This window comes from Phalaenopsis equestris, unplaced genomic scaffold (assembly GCF_001263595.1).
Source record: "Phalaenopsis equestris unplaced genomic scaffold, ASM126359v1 Scaffold000094, whole genome shotgun sequence".
Lineage (NCBI taxonomy): Eukaryota > Viridiplantae > Streptophyta > Magnoliopsida > Asparagales > Orchidaceae > Phalaenopsis > Phalaenopsis equestris.
Window position 1 is genome coordinate 6,325,389 of NW_018164536.1, and position 22,511 is coordinate 6,347,899.

Consider the following 22,511-nt stretch of genomic DNA (forward strand, 5'->3'; position numbering starts at 1 on the left):
CTATTCCTATTTCTATTCCTAGATGCTTGAGTATCATGTATTCAAAAATATAAGTGCCAACTAAGTCAGCATGCTGTATCACCAATCGCACCGAGCTGACAGGGGCTCGGCAGGGCAAAACCGAAAAAAGGGCAAGACACAAAAGGGGAAAAAGTTTATCCTTGAAGCAGAATAAAATAACACAGGAACTTTAAAGGCACTCCCCAACTTCAACTCCTCCTCCAACAACAAGATGAAACCAATTCAAGCACCAGAAAATTAAAGTGAGAAAAGAAAATTGCAGAGTTTCCTCCCTCAGAGATTTTCGGCATACCCCCAAGGCTACAAAACCGAGGTCTAATATATCCCAGAGAAGGAGAAGAATGATTAAGAAGATACGACAGAAGGATCGAGCGCAGAGGATACGATCCTCGCAGAGGCCACGCTCTGCGGTAAGGAGGGTCGAGAGCAGAGGATAACGATCCTCGGCAATGATAAGGGGATGGGTCGCCTGCGAGGTTGTCTCGCGTGCGAGAGGAACGAGCGCGGGGACGAAACTCCAACTACACGGAGTGGGCCAGGTGAAATCGAGCGAATCGCAGTTAGGGCAGAGGTCCACAAGCGCGAGAGGAAGAAACCTGGTTAAGGATTTTTATTAACATAAGAATCATGCCGACATACACCCATGAGAAGGGAAATAAACTAGGTTAAGGATTTTTTAACATAAGTTAATAATAATAATAAAATATTATTTATTATTATAATTAACACCTAAATATATATTTTCCCCAAGACGTGTCTTCGCAATGAAACGAACGTCTCCTCAAGGCAAAATCGATGTTCCAGACGCATCGGTGCAGTTTGTTTCGTCATCCGGAGTCGTTTAGATGACCTAGTCGACGATTGAGACGAAAACGCGTCGGGACCCGAATCACGTCAAAAACTTGCGAATCACGTCAAAAACTCGGCTCGAATTCGATTAAACAGGACGGCGAAGAGCGCGGCGGCGCCAAATCAGCGAGTACAGTCAATCCTAAGGCCGACAGTCCCATAGGAATACTCCCTGAGTTCCTTCAGAGTTGTCTTACCTGCTAAGCAATAGCGGTCAAAATTACTATATGGAACGTCAAGTCGAGCGAAGAAAAATTCAGAATTGCTAATGGGGAGGGCTCTTTCACTAGTTTTCTAGGAGTAGTCGACAGAAAGGTCCTACGGCTAGATTCTAGGCTACTAAAGAGGGGAAAACTACACCTCGATCGAAAGCGAGGTCAACATACATGCAGCTCTCTCTCATCTTGAGATTTTTAAAGTTCACAGCAATAAATTCCTCGTAAGAAGGTGACGTGATTTGAGGATTAAATTTGGTAGATTATAAATTATATTGTGGAAAAATCAAGGGATCATTCCTGCGAAAGTTTTAATGGTCTAATCTCTTGTTGGTGATTGCTTGTGGTTTTAATTTTCAGATCACACTGACAAAAAATGGAGTGCCATTCACAGGCTTGGTGATTAGTGTCAAAAGAAATTTTAGATTGTTGATCAAAATCCAAATTATTGCAATAAACTAATGAAATTTGAATTGTTTTGGATAATTTTAGTTTGAATTTAAAATTCTAGGATAAAGTTTATTGCAATTATATTTAAAATTTGAACGCATTTTGTTTATTATTTGAAAAAAGACTTGCTTAAATTGTGGAGTTTGTTTAGAATTAGTCGGCCTACAGATAGCTTTAAGAGAGTACTTTTAAATCAAAGCTATAGGAAATAAGTTTTGTTTAAATGTGGACGTGATACTATTAAAATCATTTTATATGTGGAGTTGAAGCAAAATGTGTTCTAGTTGATACAATGACGCTTATTTTATTTATATTTCGAAAAATACTTTAAGCTCATTAGGAAAGTGATTTTAGTTGCAGAGGAATTCATGTGAATTACATAATGTGTTTTAGCTTGGAAGAATTATGAGATAAATTTTATGAAATTGTAATCATTTTAGCTATGATATATAAATTTGAGCGTTGAGTAGTAAAAAAAAATTTATGGTAGCTAAATTTAGCTTGATAGAGATGGGAGTGTAAAGTTGGATTTGTGCAAAACTAGGAAAAATTAAATTGGTGGAATGATTATAATAAAGGAATGATTGTAATAATGTTTTGTTTTAAGGCATATAGTTGAAAATTGACCTATGTGGTTTAGATATGTAAAAAAAGGTTAAAAATTGCACTTGTTAAATCATTAGATATAATTAGTTCCGAAGAATTAGGAAGTGTAGAATTAACTTATTATGGATAGATGTTGTTCAAATGATTTATAAAACATTTGTTTAAAACCTCTTGCAACATTTAATAGGAAAGAATGAAAAACAAGCCTTTGTACAGCTGATCATAGATAGTTGGCATATGCTTTCCAATATTTGTATTTTGTGTATATATTTTAATTTCATTATCTTTTTACATTAAAGCTTAGTAATAAACTTTAAAACTCTTATTTACATTGTAGAAATCTTTTGTGGTTTATTGTTGAAATTTTAGATATTCGTTTGTTCATAATTTGTCAGTTGATGCCGATGTTTGTGATGATGATGACTATCACAGCTATAATCTGGTGAATCTGTTGTTCAGGTGTTTATATATATTGATAATTTTGAGCTTATATTTCCAAATGATAATTAAATAAAAGCGAAATTTACATACACAGCACATAAATCTTTTGAATTTACATATCTCAAACGTAAGCTTTCATATTTACATACATATCACTTCAGTGTTTTAAGCCGATGCATGAAAAGCTTTATTAAACTTTTAAAATGAGGTAATAAGATTATTTTTGGTGTGATATTAAATATTTGAGTTTTATGTGTGTAAATATGAAAGTTTAGATATGAGATATGTAAATAAATGGGAATTGTGTAAATACATGGGAATTGTGTAAATACATGGGAATTGTGTAAATACATGGGAATTGTGTAAATACATGGGAATTGTGTAAATACATGGGAATTGTGTAAATATATGGGAATTGTGTCCTATGTATGTAAATACATAAAAATTCCCCTTTTTTAAGACACAAGAAGATCCACCTAAAATAGGCTTTTTATATAGACTTGATTTACTTTTCTTGCTTGACTTCTTAATCAATTATAATGTTCCTTCTTTATCATTTATGTTGATATTATTGCTGTTTATGATTTCAGGTTAGTCAAGAAAATGGTGTCGTTCAAGGTTTTGATATCAGAGTAGGATCATCAGATAGTTCCGGCGGCAAACCGGTTTTCACACTCCACGCACATGACAAAGCCGTCTCGTCAATCTCCTATAATCCATCTCGACCAAATGTATCAAGTCTAACACTCTCATTTCTATCGTTGATGTTTGATAATGAGATAACAAGTGTTTCGGAATATTTTCTTTGGGTATTTAGATACATACCGCCCGATTCCTATGCATTTGCATGTCTAACATGTAAGTTTCGATTTTTATATGCATACCATCCAAATCTTTCTTATCACATGAAAAATATCATCTTTTTAACTACTCAAATGTAAAATACACCTTTTCATGCATATGCAAGGCGGTATGTATGTGATGATTGTAGTTGAGGTGGTATATGTATGTAAATCTCCCTATTTTCTTATACTTCATTCTATATTTTGCAGCTTCTTGCTACAGGATCAACGGATAAAACGGTAACACATCTTTTTTTTATTTTTTCATTACATATCGAAATATAATGCTAGAGTTTTATGATAATTGACGTTCCATGCATTTGCAGGTGAAACTATGGGATCTATCGAACAATCAGCCTTCTTGTGTTGCAACTAGAAAACCTAAAGCTGTGAGTTTCAAAAAATCTTATAATTTTTTTTTAGGATAATTACTTATTAGGGCTGTTAAAACGGCTCGTTCCCGAACAGCTCGTGTTTGGCTTGTTCGGTGAGCTTAACGAGCCAAACACGAACAAATTTTCAAGCTTGAAATATAAACGAGCCGAACGCGAACAAATATTTGTTCGCTCGTGTTCGGCTTGAATTGACTCGAAAAGAAATAAATAAATTAAAATATAAATATACTCAATATTTCGCGGTATTATTGGTGTTATTTCGCGGAATAAAACTGGATAACACCGCGGTGTTATTGGTATTATCGGTGTTATTCCGGAGTGTTACACTGCGGAATAACACCGCGGTGTAACTCAGTGTTATTCCACGGAATATGTTCTATCGAGCCTATTTTGAGCCGAACACGAACATGAATATGTTATTCGAGCTGAACACGAACACAATGTTCACGAGCCAAATTGTTACGTGCTGAGGCTCAGCTCGCTCCAGCTCGGCTCGTTTACATCCCTATTACTTACAGACCACCTGAAACATTTATATTTACAAAAATATGAGTTGGGGTTTTACGATGGATTTTGATATTTTAAAATGTAGAATGGCTGAGAAAGACTTGGGACTGTGAGAGTACAAGACAAATTTATGTAGGAAGATTCACATGCATACCACTCAATTCTTATGTATTTACATATCTAACCCTTAAACTTCAGTTTTTACATGATCCCACCTTTCCTATGGATGAGAAGGTGTATTTCATTTTTTAAAAGTTAATATAGTGGTATTTTTTATTTTATATGTAAGATTTGGGTTTTATATATGTAAAAGATTAAAACTTTAGGTCCTAGGTACGTATATAAATAAGAATTGTTTCATGTAATTAAAAAAATAATCATTCACTCTATTTCATCTTACAGGGAAGCATTTTCTCCATTGCTTTCTCAGAGGACAGCCCATTCTTGTTGGCCATTGGAGGCCATAAAGGGAAACTGAAAGTAAGCCAAAGATGAATGAGATGAGAATGAAATGTTTTCAGATTTGGGAGATTTGCATACAAACCATTCCCTTCTTATGTAATTACATATCTAACACCCAAACTTCAATTTTTACATTTATGCCGCTTGTCTATCATGTGTGAAGAACTTTTTAGAAGATAGAAGTAGTGGCAGTGGTATTTTTTATGTGATATGAAAGATTTGGGCGGTATAAATGTAAAAAAAGTAAATTTTTTATGTGTGGATATGTAAATAAATACAATTTGGATGGTATATTTGTAAATACCCCTTCAGATTCCTTGTGCTGAAAGCTTGCATGCTTTGCAGGTATGGGACATAGCATCTGAACCAGGGATAGCTCCAAGTTCTGACAAGTCCATGAATCAAAGAGAAGATCCAATGGCTGCAGCTTAATAATCATGGACAGATTTGTAAAATTGGATGGAGTTTATAATTAATAGCAATGTGTTGGCTTTATCAAGGGCTGTTAAACCGGCTCGTTCCCGAACAGCTCGTGTTTGGCTTGTTCGGTGAGCTTAACGAGCCAAACACGAACAAATTTTCAAGCTTGAAATATAAACGAGCCGAACGCGAACAAATATTTGTTCGCTCGTGTTCGGCTTGAATTGACTCGAAAAGAAATAAATAAATTAAAATATAAATATACTCAATATTTCGCGGTATTATTGGTGTTATTTCGCGGAATAAAACTGGATAACACCGCGGTGTTATTGGTATTATCGGTGTTATTCCGGAGTGTTACACTGCGGAATAACACCGCGGTGTAACTCAGTGTTATTCCACGGAATATGTTCTATCGAGCCTATTTTGAGCCGAACACGAACATGAATATGTTATTCGAGCTGAACACGAACACAATGTTCACGAGCCAAATTGTTACGTGCTGAGGCTCAGCTCGCTCCAGCTCAGCTCGTTTACATCCCTATTACTTACAGACCACCTGAAACATTTATATTTACAAAAATATGAGTTGGGGTTTTACGATGGATTTTGATATTTTAAAATGTAGAATGGCTGAGAAAGACTTGGGACTGTGAGAGTACAAGACAAATTTATGTAGGAAGATTCACATGCATACCACTCAATTCTTATGTATTTACATATCTAACCCTTAAACTTCAGTTTTTACATGATCCCACCTTTCCTATGGATGAGAAGGTGTATTTCATTTTTTAAAAGTTAATATAGTGGTATTTTTTATTTTATATGTAAGATTTGGGTTTTATATATGTAAAAGATTAAAACTTTAGGTCCTAGGTACGTATATAAATAAGAATTGTTTCATGTAATTAAAAAAATAATCATTCACTCTATTTCATCTTACAGGGAAGCATTTTCTCCATTGCTTTCTCAGAGGACAGCCCATTCTTGTTGGCCATTGGAGGCCATAAAGGGAAACTGAAAGTAAGCCAAAGATGAATGAGATGAGAATGAAATGTTTTCAGATTTGGGAGATTTGCATACAAACCATTCCCTTCTTATGTAATTACATATCTAACACCCAAACTTCAATTTTTACATTTATGCCGCCTTGTCTATCATGTGTGAAGAACTTTTTAGAAGATAGAAGTAGTGGCAGTGGTATTTTTTATGTGATATGAAAGATTTGGGCGGTATAAATGTAAAAAAAGTAAATTTTTTATGTGTGGATATGTAAATAAATACGATTTGGATGGTATATTTGTAAATACCCCTTCAGATTCCTTGTGCTGAAAGCTTGCATGCTTTGCAGGTATGGGACATAGCATCTGAACCAGGGATAGCTCCAAGTTCTGACAAGTCCATGAATCAAAGAGAAGATCCAATGGCTGCAGCTTAATAATCATGGACAGATTTGTAAAATTGGATGGAGTTTATAATTAATAGCAATGTGTTGGCTTTATCAATGAAAAAAAAAGAGGGGAGCGCAGAAAGAAATCCGAAAAAATATTATCTCAGGAGTACTGATTCATCAGTACTCTAATGAGGAGGTGCCACGTGACATTATGATGGGATCATTACATACGTGACATCTCCTCATTGGAGTACTATCAGTACTCCTGAGATAATATTTTTTCAAGAAATCCAGCATTTTGAAAGTTGTGGGAGTTTATAGGAAGAAATATTGTGTAATTTTTTATTTTGAATTAGTAGTTCTGAATGTGTTTCAACGTGCAGATTACAACAATGTGTATTTGCATATGCACCACTGAATTAACATGTATTTGCATATGCACCACTTAATTATTATGTATTATGCATAATTGCATCATGTATAACACATTTAATTGAAATTTTATTCGTAATTATGTGCATTTATATTTAATTATTCAGTAAACTAATAAATTATTATTTAAAATTCAATCAATTAATTATTTATTAAGAATAGTTTAACATTCAGCAATTAATAATTAATTAGTTATTAATTATATGAATTAATGATTACTTAAAATTTTATCGAATAAATTAAAGTTTAACATGCATTTTTATTTTTTAATTACGTATTTAATAACTACATATACATTTATTTAAGTATAATCAATATGATAATATGTCAATCAATTAAAATAATAAAATTAAATCCTTCTCCTCTAGTTGTTTGTCGCCAAGCCACTCAGGAAGGTAATTCTACATCTTCATGTGGAAAATAAGTTTGCGTACGTCGTCCGGACGCAAGCTGCGTTCAGAAAGGACGTGATGCATCGATAAGAGAAAACATCTAATTGGTATATCACATTTGACGTCTGCACGTAGCTCAAGTCAGGACGGCGTATGCAAAATTTTGTCTCTGCGTGACTCCCTTATTTTGGATTTAGAGCCCAATTTTAGGGGAATCTAGATTCATCAAAACCAAAGCTTTAGCGGCTGTATGATAATGGTTTTGCACCGGTTTTACATTGTTACGTAGTATTTAAGTTGAATCCTACCAGATGGTCATTTTGTGTAAATTAAATACAATAATTCCGTAAATTCAGATTCCACAGATTTAGACTATAAAACTGAAAATCCTAAATCTAAAGAATTGATAGATTTAAGTTTGCGGGGCTTGAGATTTAAGTTTGCCGGCTTTCTATTATCTCAATCGGTCATAACTATCTCACTAAAATTACGAAACAGTTCTATTAAAGGCCTGTTTGGGATAACTTAAACAGCCAGCGACATTTTGAAAATTCTGCCTTAATGTTTGTTTATACAAATATGTACATTTGCTTCTCATGCAAAGATTTTTCTGTGCTGACTCTTTACGTGCCTCTACGTGCGACACAAGATATTCCTGAGTTATTTTCAGGTTATTTTTGAGTTATTTTCAATAATCCCGAAATAACCCAGAAATAACCCGTGATTTTTATTTTTGGGTAATTTCTGGATTATTTTGAGATTATTGAAAATAAACTTAAAATAAAATGAAAATAACTCAGAAATAAACTGCACAAAAAAAGAGTTCTCACTCATGCGTAAGAAACTGTTCGATAAAATTTAATCCATTCTGAAATTTGTAAATCCGGATTTACTAAAATCCTAATAAGTTAAAATCGCATCTGTACAGCCCCGAACTGCGATATGGAGTTGAGAACCTGATCTGAATCCGTCAGGCAGGAGAAAGATGGGGAAGGATCGGGATCGCAGACGGCGAAGAAGCCGAAGAAGCTTGGAAACCGATAGTTCATCATCAGCTCCTACGCCCTCTTGCTCTGACAGCGAAAGCCCCGAGGAGAAGAAACCGAGGTCGCGGCGAAGTCGTAAGTCTAGCCGGCACCGGGAGAAGAGGAGGCATCGAACGAGGGAGGAGGGCGCCACTAAAAGCTCTGGAAAGGGGAAGCGGAGGCAGCGGAAGAGGTCGCCGAGCGGAGATGATTCGTCTTCCGATGATGATGATTTGGTGCAGCTCAAGGATGTGCAGCCGGAGGCTGTTCTTTGTCTTATCCTGGAGAAATTTCCTGATGTCGCCCATGATCTTGAGCAGGTATTACTATTATTTTTTTGGGGATAATTACATACATAACGCCCGAAATATTGCAACTTACAAAATCTAGCATCCAGGTGATATTTTTGAACTACTGAACCAATGCTAAAAACCTCTTTTTTCATAAGAAAAACAGTTGTTGCAACCTATTTGAATTGGAAAACAACTTCATCTGATTCACTTCCTTCACCACCAGGACCTGTAACAGAAAAGACTTGCAGCGCTTATTCCAAGCATGAGGAACTTGAATTCATTTACGCCTGCCACGATCAAATCATTGAGAATTTGATAAAAATGCATTTGGGTTTTATCATAAATATTGATATTTGAGTGAGAATTTGAAAAATGAATGAAAAGGTTTTGGATTTGTAAATAACAATGCATGTAAACAACCCTCTTTTTTATTTTGTTTCATTTCTCTTGCTTATGTGTTTGTGAGCTCTGTTCTTTTGTTTTTATGGAATTTAATATCGGACTACTCCAGAAGCATGGTAAAAATAGTGGTTTTATGCCATTTGTGTTTTTCATATGTTGTTTTTCTTGATTTGTTAATCATTGTTTGATTCAAAAAACAAAATGAAAGATTGATACCAGTTAGGGGCATTTGCATGAATACCACTTAATTCCTATATATTTACATCTCTAATACCTAAACATTGCTTTTTGATATTTAGAACACCCAAGTCTTTAGTATAGAAATATCACTATTTTAACTTTTAGGGGTTGTTTGGTAGCCCCTTATTAATATGATTTATCGGCTGGATTTACTAAATCCAACCAAACATAAAAATGCATAAGTTCCACAGTTTTATGAAATTTTGGATTCAAGGTCTAAATTTTCCCTTCAATTTATGTTAAATTTGGATTTAATAAATCTAGCAGGGGGGTGGATTTAATATATCCATATTTACTAAATCCTACTAACGTTAAATCCTTCCTACAACCAAACACCCTCTTAAAAAGTGAGTACACCTTTTCATGCATAGGGAAGCCGACATATATGTACAAATTGGAGTTTATTTGTTAGATATGTAAATACATAGGAATTGAATAGTATGTATGTTAATTTTCCTACTAGTTAATGTCAATCATACTATCTTTCTACTATTATAAAAGGTGCTTGTGATTCTTCCAATGATATATCTTAGCTTCTTATTCTATTTAAAATTGATGCTTTTAATCTCTACCATTCAACATGAATTCATACCAAAGGAGACGTGTTTTTTTCTTGCACTTATATATCCTTTCTTCTCACCTATAACCAATTTGACTTTTTATACATCATACGTATCATCTCTTCACATCTCTTCACACCTATAAATTTTTACATTTATTAGAGTTATTATTAGAAATATGCACTACTTTTCTGCCACAAATTTTGATGGAGTTTACATTTATTTCAATTTAAAGTTTGCGCTACTTTCATGCTTCAAATTTTGTAAGTATGGCTAGATGAAGAAATTTTTTTCTTTTCTGTTGTTTCATTTATGTAAATTATAGTTCAAGTATTTGATATGTTATACATGTATAGGAATTTAGTGGTACTACAGGTTAACTGTGATTGTTTGTTTAAAAGTAATTTTGGTTTAATTAAAATTTACAAGTTAAATAAATAAAATAAGTAATTTATTTATTTTTAAATAAATATTATGATTATAAAATTTAAAATGATTTTTATATTAATTAGAATTTTAGAATTGTTGTACATTAGAATAATCAATATTTTGACATCACTTTTAACATTTATTTAAACTCTTTATCAAGATTTTTTTGCAATACGATGCACATTAAACATGTATTTTTAAGATCATATTAACTATTGTGATGAATACTTACTATCAGGTAGTCTAATATTATGATCAAAGTAAAATTATAAACAAAGCAACAATTGTAAAGCCTAAATTTTAATGATTATTTATTTTAATAAGTTGATTAAAGCATAAAAGGCATATTTATTGTACCAATTTCTTGCACTCCCACACAACATATATATATATATATATATATATATATATATATGGCAAATTATTTGCTTAGTCGAAACATCTTCCTCTGCAGTTATACTTATAGTACTTTGAAATTTATTTTACTCGTGAATTCACATTACTTCTCTTGCTGCAAATTTCGGTTGGTGAGTATACTTAGACTTTTTATTTTTTTTATTTTATTGTAATTTTAATCTTCATTTGTTATTATTTGATTATATCATTTAGAAAATAAATAAAGAAAACTTTATTTTTGGATGGAACATACAAAATAATTTAAAAAATAAATTCTTGCTCACCCTGAATGCACGACTAGTTAACTTTCTTCTATTGTTTTATTAAAACAAAAACTACATATTCGAACAAAAAATTACATATGCATCTTCCACAATTGAAATGATGTAATTTCTATAGGATTTTATTTCCTTCTTTTGCAATTTTTTTAGCAAAAAATTTTATTTTATAAAATTTTTACGTTTATCATTAAAAAAGATAAACACGACTAAGTAATTGTTTTTAGTGATAATAAAAAATGACTGAAAATATGTAACTTTTTATTGAAGAGAGTTTGATCACAACTGATGTCTTAAATATGATTTGACTAAAGTTTAAATTTGTCGTATAAATGATAAGTTTTTTCTTGAAAATTAGTTTTGATGTGTTTTGAAAGTGATATATCTCCTTAGATTAATCAAATGAATATCAATTTTTACCCGTACTCACCGTCCATTAGTTGTGAAATGAAATGTCATTTGGGATTTTTATTGCTTTCTTAAATTAAAAAAAAGCACTATTTCTTATTATATAATTTTTTAAAAAATAAATATTACCATTATAAATTTTATGGCAACTTTTATATTAATTTGAATATTACATTTTTTAAATTATAAAAATAATTAAACTAATAATTGATACCCCTTAAGTAATGCGATATGTTTTTTTAAAAATAAATATTATCTTTATAAATTTTAAAATGAATTTTATATTAGTTATAGTTTTACTTCTATTAAATCATGAAAATAATTAATTTAGTTTTTAAACAACTAATTGACACTTTTAAGTAATGTGTTCAAAATAAGGCTTTCAGAGTTTATAAAATTATCTCTTTAAATTTTTGTCTAATTTCTTAGTTCATTATTTATTTTATTTTATAAAATTTCTAAAATGATCTTTATATTAAATAAAATGTTACAACTATTAAATTATTAAAATAATTAATTTAGTTTCATTAAAAATAAATATTATAATTATAAATTATAAAATTAATTTTATGTTAATTAAAATTTTAAAATGTTATACATTGAATAATTAGTATTTTGGCACAATCTTTATTTTTCCACTAATTAACAGAACAATTGGCGATGAATGTATTATTTTGATCTTTTAATTAAAGAAAAATATAAATTTTTATTTTATGAATTTTATTCGTGTGCATTTGGTGCATGTGTGATCACACTAATCTATTTAAAAGCTTTAATGGGAATTAGATTGCTCCATAGAAGACAAAGAGTAACTCTCGATTTTCGTTGCCATCTTTGCCATTTCACTTAAAGTAATTTTTTTAGTTTTATCTTTGCAATTTTAGTTATTCATATTATGGGCATTTACATATATATCACACAACTCTTATGTATTTGCATATCTAACACTTAAACTCTCATACTTACATGCATACCACCCAAATCTTTAACATCACATAAAAAATACCACCATCACTTTCTTTTTAGAAGTGAAATATACTTTCATATGCATAGACAAACTTATGACACCAATGCTTTAAAAGTGTAAATAGTTGTAATAATTGATACCGCAACAGGAAAATAAAACAGCTTCAAACAAGAAAGAACTAAGTCACAACAGGGGAAAAAATCAACAACGGAGATCAACCAAAAATAAAAATATGAGAAAATGGACCAATCGGAAACAATGCACTCCAGGATTTCTAAGAAAAATAATATATAATGGCAAAATCTCCACCTGAGAGCCACCTCAGAATTCAACCACAAGGAAAGCAAAGCCAACCTTTAGGAAAAACCAGAAAACTTTCCAAAAAACACCTTCTCTAACACACAACCCCTATTTATAAAAGCTAGACTTTCCTAGCCACCGTAAAACATAAATACACAAATAACAAATTAATAAACATAAATCAAGACATATAAATTGAAATAAAACTCTAGCTCTTGAGCTATTCTCCTGGGTCTGGCAAGGTTCCCTCATATTAAACAATCTCAAAATCTTATTCGTAATGAGCAACCATCTCGAAGGCATTGAAAGTAATGGAGTCACTCTAATCCCCATGTTGGTCAAGTTCAGTGATCCCAACATCTTCTAATATTGTCACTATTGAAACTAGTTTAAGGGGTTTCCAGTTCCAATTCTAAAGCATCTCAATTCACTTGATATCATTTTTTTCATGTTCCCTTGGAGTCATTTTATATGCGGGTCTATGTGATATAACCGAACATGACATCAATTGCATGTTGAACGCCACTCAAAGGAGGTAGGCCGGTGGGGATTTCCGCAGGGAAAACCTACTTATAATGTTTCATTAACTCCAACATTTAGTTTGGAACTTCAGTGGCTTGCTCAGAAGGTTTGGTAAGGAGCAGTAAGTAGCCAATATCAGCTTATTTCAACTCTTTTAGGAAAATTGAAAATGAGGACATGTTGTTGGTCTCATTTCGCACCTCCTCTTGCATAGGAACCAAGGTAATTTGAGTACCATTACCCAAGGAGTACATATGTACATGCTCATCTTGAATGGTGTTGTGGTCATATTGCTAGGGACGTACTAGATAGAGTTGGCAAGCATCCATTGAAATGATGTTGCATAATACTTTCTCTTGAAATCTCTTCTCGATGGAGAATCACACCAAACATGGCTTTGTAACTTTTGATTTCATTTTCTCTTTTTGGACAAATAAGTTGATAAGGATGTGGATGAACTTGAGTCACTAGACCAAGCTTTTTAACAATGGTAGAGGACACCACATTTCTGCAACTCCCCCGTCAATGATAATATTACACACTTTGTTCTGGATGGTGCACCTGGTCCTAAAAATGTTGTGCCACAACCAATCCTTGTTGGAGGATTGATCGACACTAAGCCTCCGCACTACAAGTTATTCTCCTTCATTTGCATTTATTATTTGTTGCCCAACCAAATTAGTTTCTTCCTCTTCTAAAGAATCTCCCATCTCGGGTTCTCTCTCTTCCACCAATGAAATGACACGATGATTTGGACAATTGGCTGTTGTATGGCTAAATCCATGATATTTGAAGCAACGTCTATTAATTGAATTGTTTCTCACTTCTGTAACTTGTTTTTGAAAAGGCAAGACTTGATGTAGGCTGCTGCCTTCCTCTTTTCTGGCAACTGGCAGCACCATGACATGGCCATATTTGTTGAAGTCGGCCTGTTCAGCTGTTACCATGCAAAAATGCATTCTAGCCCTATTTTTGCTGTCGTTCCACCTTCAAAGGAATGTTAAAAACATGCCGAAGTCACCAATAAGGTTGACATTGATGGCTGAACTACATTGGCTATAGAATGCCTCAAACTACCGAAAAATTATGTAATAGTGTGTTCTTCAGGTTCATACAAAATGCATTTTAATTTAAGATGCTCAAATTCAGCAACATATTCTTCTTCAATTATCTTTTGTTGATGTAAATGATGAATAGAAATGAAAACTATTGCCATAGTGATCCAACAAGAATTTGCATTGCAATTTCTTCTTCATCTTTCTCTACATAGTAATCTTGGATTGCTCCTCTTATTGCCTCGTCATTGTGTGCTACTGAGCGTTCCTCGTACTTTTCTACTCCAAGGCTGCAAGTCTCTCTTGTATATGATGCATTTCATGCAAAGTTTTCTCCATGAAAACTTCTTGATTGGTTCTTGGCACATTCTTGTGTGGAGGCATGATTGAGAGCATAAAGAACCACGAACGAAAGTAGGGACATAAATCAATTCATAGAAATTGGGCAAGAAATGGGATCAAGTAGTCAATCAATAGTCTTTTGCGGGCTTGCGGCTAGCCTCGAAGGGATCCCACGGTTGGACATTGACGCCTAGAAGAAAACAAGATAATAAAAAGAACAGAATCCCAAGAGTAGAAATCTACTCTAACAAAATTTAGCAAATCTAGACAATCGAAATCTGTGCTCTGATATCAAGTAATGCGGAAATTGATTCCGCAACAGGAAAAGAAAACAACCAGAAATAGGAAGAAAGAAATCAATTGGAACAAGGTAAAGAAAATTCAACATTGGGGATCAAACAAAAAACATGAAATTGAGAACAAGGAACAATTGGAAACAATGCAATTCAAGATTTTTGAGAAAAGAACAAGATATAATGCACAACCACAAGGAAAACAAAACCAACCTTCAGGAAAAACTAGAAAACTCTCCAATGTTTGCCTTCCCTAACACAACCCTTATTTATAAAGACTAGACTCTCCTAATTGCAAGTATGCCACTTTAAAACATAAAGACACAAATAACAAACTAACACACATAAACCAAGACATATAAACTGAAATGAAACTCTAGCTCATGCGTTAGTTTGGTGGTTAGATATGTAAATTTATAAAAAATTATGATATGTTTGTAAACTTTCCTTAATATTGTGCATTATTTTAGCTGAAACTTTTTTTTTATATTCATACTACCCAAAATTTTCATATCATCTAAAAATACCACCTTTTTTTAACTTTTAAAAAGTGAAAAGTTGCTTTTCATTTATAGGTAGGTGGCATAATTCAAATTTTGGTGTTAGATATGTAAATACATAGGAATTGAGTGGCATGTATGTAAATTTGTCGTCTCTTATGATTTATCTTTTACCATATCTCATCATAAATATATTTGTGATTAGTTTCTTAATGAATTATAAAATAGATAAATGTTTGCTATTCTTTATTTCAGCTTTTGCAACTTGTTGACAGTGGACAAGGTGTTGATATAAAGGCTGTTTCTGACAAGTCATTTGTTAGGCTTTTAAAGAAACTTCTCTTGTCCTTAAATCTCAATGAAAATCGAAAAGGAGTTTTCTCACTTCCTTCAATGGCAGTGCCTACCTTAAAGCTTATTGGAGATACGTTGTACTCACATATGAAGTTTAAAGAAGGCCATTTTACAGCTGTTGGATCACCAAATGGGCAAAAAATTTCATCTTTTTGTCAAGAATCGACAATGAATCAAGAAATTAATGATCCGGGCTTGACAGAAAGAAAAGAGAGAGAAGATTCTTTAGTTCCTCATAAAAGGTGTTTTTTCAACTTTTAATTAGTATGATATTATTTATGAATTATATGCTTTGTTAATTGGACTCTTTCATTACTGGGATTTTTTTTGGTTTGATTTAATGCTTGATGTTGTACTTAGCGTACACATTTTTACTTGTCCATCATCATTTATGTGACTTTTAATTTACATACCTAGCACACAATTTCTTATGTATTTATGACTTTATGTATCTCAAACATAAGCTTTCATATTTACATACATAGCGCTTTGGTGCTTTAAAACTGCATTAAAGGTGTATTTGACTTTTGGAAAGCTATTCATGTAAGTCTTCTTGGTTAAGGCTAGCTTTAAAACCTGACCTAATAACTACATAATCACATGGCATATGATGCCTAGTGACTAACTATGATCTTTCAAAATATTCAATGGCACCATGGAATGCGTTTCATATTTCTTAATTGGATAATGCAATCAATCTCAATGATGGAAGACTAATTAATAACATTCTTTAAGCTTGTGTTAAATATCATACAGACATTAAATTATTATAAGCATTTCACTAAGACAATTTAAATTTGATTATCTAAAAATTTTTTATGCTCTACCTCTTTAAAATCTTTTCTCCTCATCAATCTAATCCATTGATAGCCAATTATGCCTCTCATCAGATACGGGACATTGGAATTAACTATAGAAATTATTATTATAACATCATGGAATTGTGAATTAGAGTAATTTCTTAAATTTCATGTTGATTTTGGTAAGTCGAGACTTTGGGGCTCAATTATTTGCTCGTGCTTAAAATCAAGTTTTAGAAAATTTTGATTTCATTTTTTACGCATTTTGAGTGTCAAAATAAATCATTACTTTTGTGAGAATTTGTGGAAGTTTGTGATGTTTGAAATCAATGTTGTTTTCGAACTACTTCCAATCAAATGATGGATTTGTAAAACTTTATTTTTCAAAACATGTTTTTGAATGTGAAGAATCCAAATGAACCTCCTTTAAGAAGATATTTGAATGGATGATATCGGTACTTCGAGTGGTTTATAATTGCACAATTGGTCTTTATTTTGCAGAAATAAACACACGATGTAACTAACATGTCATGATAAAATGCTAAGTTTGGCTATGTTGATACGATGATATGGTAGAAATGGTAGGATTTAACCATTAGAGAGTTTTACCTTTATGCGGTAATGTGAACATGCTAGCTAGTCGAATAAGTAGCTAAGATGCATGCTGAAGTCTAGTTTTCTTAAGCTTTTAACTTAATTCATAAATGCAATAAGCAAATAGTAAATTAGGTTAATTATTTTAATGATGTGATTAAAAACTAATCCTATTTTCTTTCTTATCATTTTCTCATTGGAAATTAGAACAAATGTAATTCAATGTGGTTTAGATTATTTCAGGTGATCTTCCTAAACAAACCTCCTATGCATTTTACAAGATTTGTCAACCATACTGAATTTAATTCAAAAACTGAAGTTATGATGGAGGATCTTAATTGTAGAACATATGTAAACCTTGACTTGAAATTGATGTGTTTGAAGAAGGATATCTGAATCTTTTTGTAAAAAAAGGTTTCAAAAGAAAATAAATGCTCTGCAGGAGAAAAATCAACTGATTTGGAAACTATCCTAATTCTTTTTTCTAACTTAAATTCAGGTTTGTCTTCCTTCTCATTTTCTCACTTTTTAAAGAAAAAAAGCCTTTTTTCTTTGAGAGGCCAAAGAGGGGAAGTTTGCTCTTTGTGGAAAGACTTGAGGAAGGGGCAGTTGTTGTTCACAATTTCTTTCACTTGAAAAATACCTTCTACGGAATTTATTCATAACAGGAGATGCTAAATTTTTAGTTGAGGTATAGGATTGACATTTGGGTCTGTTCAAAAGCATTATAAATAGATTTGAACTGTTGGATCTGTTCATTATAGGATTGACTATGAACGGGTTGGTTGTAGGTTTTTTGGTTATGAATTTGATTGAGGTGTAAGAACTTTGTTAGAGGGGTTTTTTTTAGAATTTGAACGTGTGGTGGGAATTTAAGTTTTAGTGGGTTGAATTTTTGTTTGGATAGGGAGGGGCAACGAGTTGGATGGTTTCTATTGAATTACTTCAAAGAGAGCGAAGTGCAAAATGATGGGGGTACAAGACATTAACAAGAAATGCATGAGGGAAATAGCCGACGAAAAAAATAGGAAAAAAGAATATGGGAAATAATGGCATTGTAGGTAAAATGATAAATATGTAAAAAATTGAACTTTAAGTGTTAGATATGTAAGTATGGAGGAATTAAATGGTATTTATGTAAATCTTCAAAAATTTTTTTGATGCTGAAGCTTGTGCTCAAGTATGAATTTGATGCAGTGAAACATCTCAAGTGTGACTCTTGTGAAAGTAGCACAATTTGAACTAGGACATGATATCATTAAGGAGCTTCAATCATCAAACTTGATAGAGGACAACACATCCATGACAAAGAAAACTTTTCTCAAAGATAGTAATATTAGATAATAACGTTCATCCAAATGATACTATGTGATTATCCTTCTGATAAGATTCATTCTATAAAAAGTGAACTCTTGCATCACCTTATCACTTTATAATTCATTTCTTGTATGGAAAATGATTATACTTGCATCACCTTATCACTTTATAATTCATTTCTTGAGGCAATGATTATTTTTATATATTCATTGCAAGCCTCATTTCAAAGTTTTATTTGTAATTTTTTTGAGAGAGATTGAATGATTGTAGGATTATTGGACCTGAAATGCCTTCTCGTGAGTTATTGGCTGCGGCAGCTGAATTAACAAGAGCAGAGGCAGAACTTAGGTATTTAATTTAACTCATTCTTTACTCATTGGAACCTTTATCTTAAGTCTGTTGTAATTTGTATGATATATTCTCCTGTAAACTTTATTGGATTCGCTATGGTTCTTGACTACTTTTTTTTTATGCTTTGAATCTTTGATTATCTAGTAGCGCCTTTTTTGTTTTTATTTTGAGGTTAATAATTTACATCTTACAGAGATGCCAACTTGGAAGTTGACAATGATTTGTTTATTGGCCCTCCTCCGCCTGCCCTGGTAGCTGAAGTGGAGTCAACAAATGAAGCTGAGAGGTTTGAAGAGGTAATGAACTGGTCCAACAGTTCAATTCTATTTGTAATGCCTTCTCATGATATCTTTATTTGTTTGTTTTTCTACTTACAATATAAATGTATTTTAAACTATTTTTCTCTTGTTTTTTATTCTCCATATGTTCTGTTTTTCAATTTAAATTGTGCATCCTGTTTTTTATTTAGTGAACTGAATGATTTTTTGTCTTTTTCTTGTAAATTACATTTACCATGATAACTATCTCAAAACTTGCACATTTAACTCTTGTTTGTTGCCCAACAAATTTCTTTACTATTGTGCCTGCTTGGAATATCTAAGATGCTTCTATTTTACATGGTATACATCTAGGCATTCTCCTTATTTTTTCTATTTTTGAAAGTTTTTCTTATGGGATTTCTGCTTTAAAAAAAATAAAGAGTTCCTATTAATCCATTATTACAAATGTACATTTTCTTTGAGGGAAAAATTTTCTTGCTAGTTTTAGACTCCTAGCACTTACTTGTATGGAAAATATCTTCTATATTTAGTCCACATGGCATTATAATCTTTAGTTTTTATGCTATAATTCTTCAAATCATCATGATTATATTCGACCCTTGGAGAAATTAAATATAAAAATGGACGCAATTAAAGCTACAAACAATATCAGTGTAGCCTTACTTGCTAATGCTATGTTGATGCTGTTTTCGCACAAATAACGGTTCTGCTACTTCAATAGAAGTTGAGAAACTGCTCTGGAAATATGTTAACCATAGTCATGAAGTCACGGAGGTCTCATGTAGCTTGGCACTTTTTGTCGCACATTTGTCATTCCACTTAAGTAGTAACGATTCTAAAATGCTTTATAAAATAAAGCTAATTAAGATTAAATCATAGGGCATTTACATACATACCACCCAATTCCTATGTATTTAAATATCTAACACCTAAAATTTACTTTTGACATTTATACCACCCAAGTATTTCATATTGTATAAAAAATACCACTATTTGAACTTTTAAAATGCGAAATATACATTTTCATGCATGGGTTAGGTGGCATGCAGGTAAAAATTAAGGTTTTGTTGTTAAATGTGTAAATACATAGCCTTAAAATTTTCCGTTTAGAAATAGTGATAGCAAATTAAGTTGTAAGATAAATAGCGATGAGGAAGTAACTAGACATGGATAAGCAAAAGAGTGGAAAACTACAACAATGACGGAGCTGTAGAATCAAAGAAGAAAAAGAGAGCTTCAGGGCATAGCTGCTGAGAACGAAGGAGAAGGGAGAGCAAAAAAATCTATCAGTAGATAGAGAAAGAGCATTATGTGGAAGAATTCAATAATGAATGATAAAATGAATAAAATTTAGAGGCAAAGAAAAGAAGATATCTTGGCAAACATCACGAATTTTGCAAATTACTCGAGAAGGGGCCGTCTCACCAAGTCTTTCTCTGAGAATTGAGGGAGAAGGGGATGTAAAAAGTAGGATCATTATTGAATGATGAGGACAAAATCATGATAATCATAATTAGCATTATCTTAACTATTTAGGGTTGGCATCTATCTTTATTTTTCATAAATTTTCGTTGACTTTTGTCTCTGCAATAAAAAATGTTAGCCACGGATTTCTAACTCTTATTGGCTAATGTGTAATTCGAAGCTTAATGTCACGCTCTGCCATATTCGAGAAATCGTCAAGACGAGCATAAGATGGAAGATTCTAGAGAAGGTCAGAATATAGAGAGTCATCAAAGGGGCTCTAGAAGATTCCGCCACATTCAGGAGAGAGTAAGAATGAAAAGCTCTAAAGAGAATCTAAGAATAACCTAGAAGGTTCTAGAGTTATGTATGTACATAAGAATAGTCTAAAAGATAAAATATTATATTGTAATCTAGAAGCTTCTCTTGGACATGGAATAGTCCCACATTGACTAGATGAAATGCCAAAGACATGGAGGAGGCTATAAATAGGAGCTCCTCCCCTCATTTGTAATTACCTAAGCATTGAATCAAAACATTCTCGTATTCAAGTGCTAATTATTCCCTTCTCTCTATTATTCTTTTTAAGAGTGCTTGGGGCTCATCAGGTGCTGTGAGGGGTGCGACTGATTTAGTGCTAAGAAAGAGCGCTAAAGCCGCACGGGTGACCTGAGGAAAGTTAGTCCGTGACAGTTGATATCAGAGATTTGGTTCGAGGGAATGGCAAAGAGCGTCAAGGAGCACGTGATGGAGTCGGAAGTCACTAATGTGGAGTCATCTCAAGGGCGAGGTCGCCAGGAGCAAAGGGACCCCGTTGCACCCAATGCTCGGATGGAGGAGGCAATGAATGACATGGAGGGCCAAGTAGAGGAACTTGGCCAAAAGGTTGATGGACTTGAGGAGGAGGACATCACCATCCATTCAACAATCAGAGGTATGATGCTCCAACTTGAAGAGACCTTAATGGGCCAAGTGGCTAAGTTGCGGGACGATTTTATGGGGAAGCTCCAAGAGGTGCGAAGCACCTATAAAGAAGAGATGAGCGACATACGTGCTAGCTTGGAGTAAATGCGTGGGGACATTTCGTTGTGCAAGAAGACACTCGCGTCATCCACAAGCCATCCCACTTTCGAAGCCAGGAGGATCGAAGTTCCAAAACCTATGAGTTTTGGAGGTACTCGCAATGCAAAGGAAGTAGACAACTTCATATGGGGACTAGAGCAATACTTTGGAGCGATGGGGATTGTCGATGAAGATGCAAAAATTCAATTTGCTTCTCAGACATCGCTATGCTTTGGTGGAAAAGAAGAAAATGAGATGTAGAGAAAGGTTTGTGCACCATGTCTACTTTCAATGACTTCAAGAGGGAGCTAAAGAGACAGTTCTATCCCAAGAATGCCGAAGACGAGGCTTGAGCCCGGCTGCGAAGGCTAAGGTTTGATTCAAGGCTACATCAAAGAGTTCACAAGTCTAGTTCTTGAAATCCCAGATATATCAGATAAGGATGCTCTCTTCAACTTCATGGATGAGCTTCAACATTGGGCAAAGACCGAGCTTAGGAGGCGAGGAGTGCAAGATATTGCCACTGCCATCGCGGTTGCCGAAAGCTTTGTTGATTATTCGAAGGAGCCTAGAAAAACCGAAAATAAGAAGAGTTGCAACATCAAAGGTGGGGATGACAAGGGCAAAAACAAGGAAGAGAAACGTCGTGAATCAACTCCAACAAAGGCAAGGGATAAGGGGAAGACCAACAACAAGTCATATCAAAACCGTTGCTTTCTTTGTGAAGGACCTCATTGGGCAAGGGATTGCCCTCAAAAGAAGACCCTCAACTCTCTTCTTGCAAGCCATAAAGAAGAAAGTAACAGGGAAAATGACATGGAGGCACATGTGGGATCTCTTCAACAGCTGAATG

The 22,511-nt window shown here is 33.2% G+C and overlaps 2 protein-coding genes across 2 annotated transcripts in view; both read left to right on the top strand.

Moving 5' to 3' along the window:
- LOC110020190 (uncharacterized WD repeat-containing protein C17D11.16-like) overlaps window positions 1-5,289 on the top strand; it is a 22,850-nt gene extending 17,561 nt beyond the window's left edge. The window contains exons 8-12 of the mRNA XM_020718195.1: window positions 3,173-3,313; window positions 3,635-3,664; window positions 3,751-3,813; window positions 4,729-4,806; window positions 5,134-5,289. Of these exons, the coding sequence (XP_020573854.1) occupies window positions 3,173-3,313; window positions 3,635-3,664; window positions 3,751-3,813; window positions 4,729-4,806; window positions 5,134-5,220 (399 nt within the window). The 3' untranslated portion in view covers window positions 5,221-5,289. The remainder of the gene's footprint in view (window positions 1-3,172; window positions 3,314-3,634; window positions 3,665-3,750; window positions 3,814-4,728; window positions 4,807-5,133) is intronic.
- A 3,034-nt stretch (window positions 5,290-8,323) lies between these two features.
- Window positions 8,324-22,511, top strand: part of LOC110020318 — a 34,704-nt gene continuing 20,516 nt past the window's right edge. The window contains exons 1-4 of the mRNA XM_020718379.1: window positions 8,324-8,770; window positions 15,691-16,031; window positions 18,771-18,848; window positions 19,045-19,147. Of these exons, the coding sequence (XP_020574038.1) occupies window positions 8,411-8,770; window positions 15,691-16,031; window positions 18,771-18,848; window positions 19,045-19,147 (882 nt within the window). The 5' untranslated portion in view covers window positions 8,324-8,410. The remainder of the gene's footprint in view (window positions 8,771-15,690; window positions 16,032-18,770; window positions 18,849-19,044; window positions 19,148-22,511) is intronic.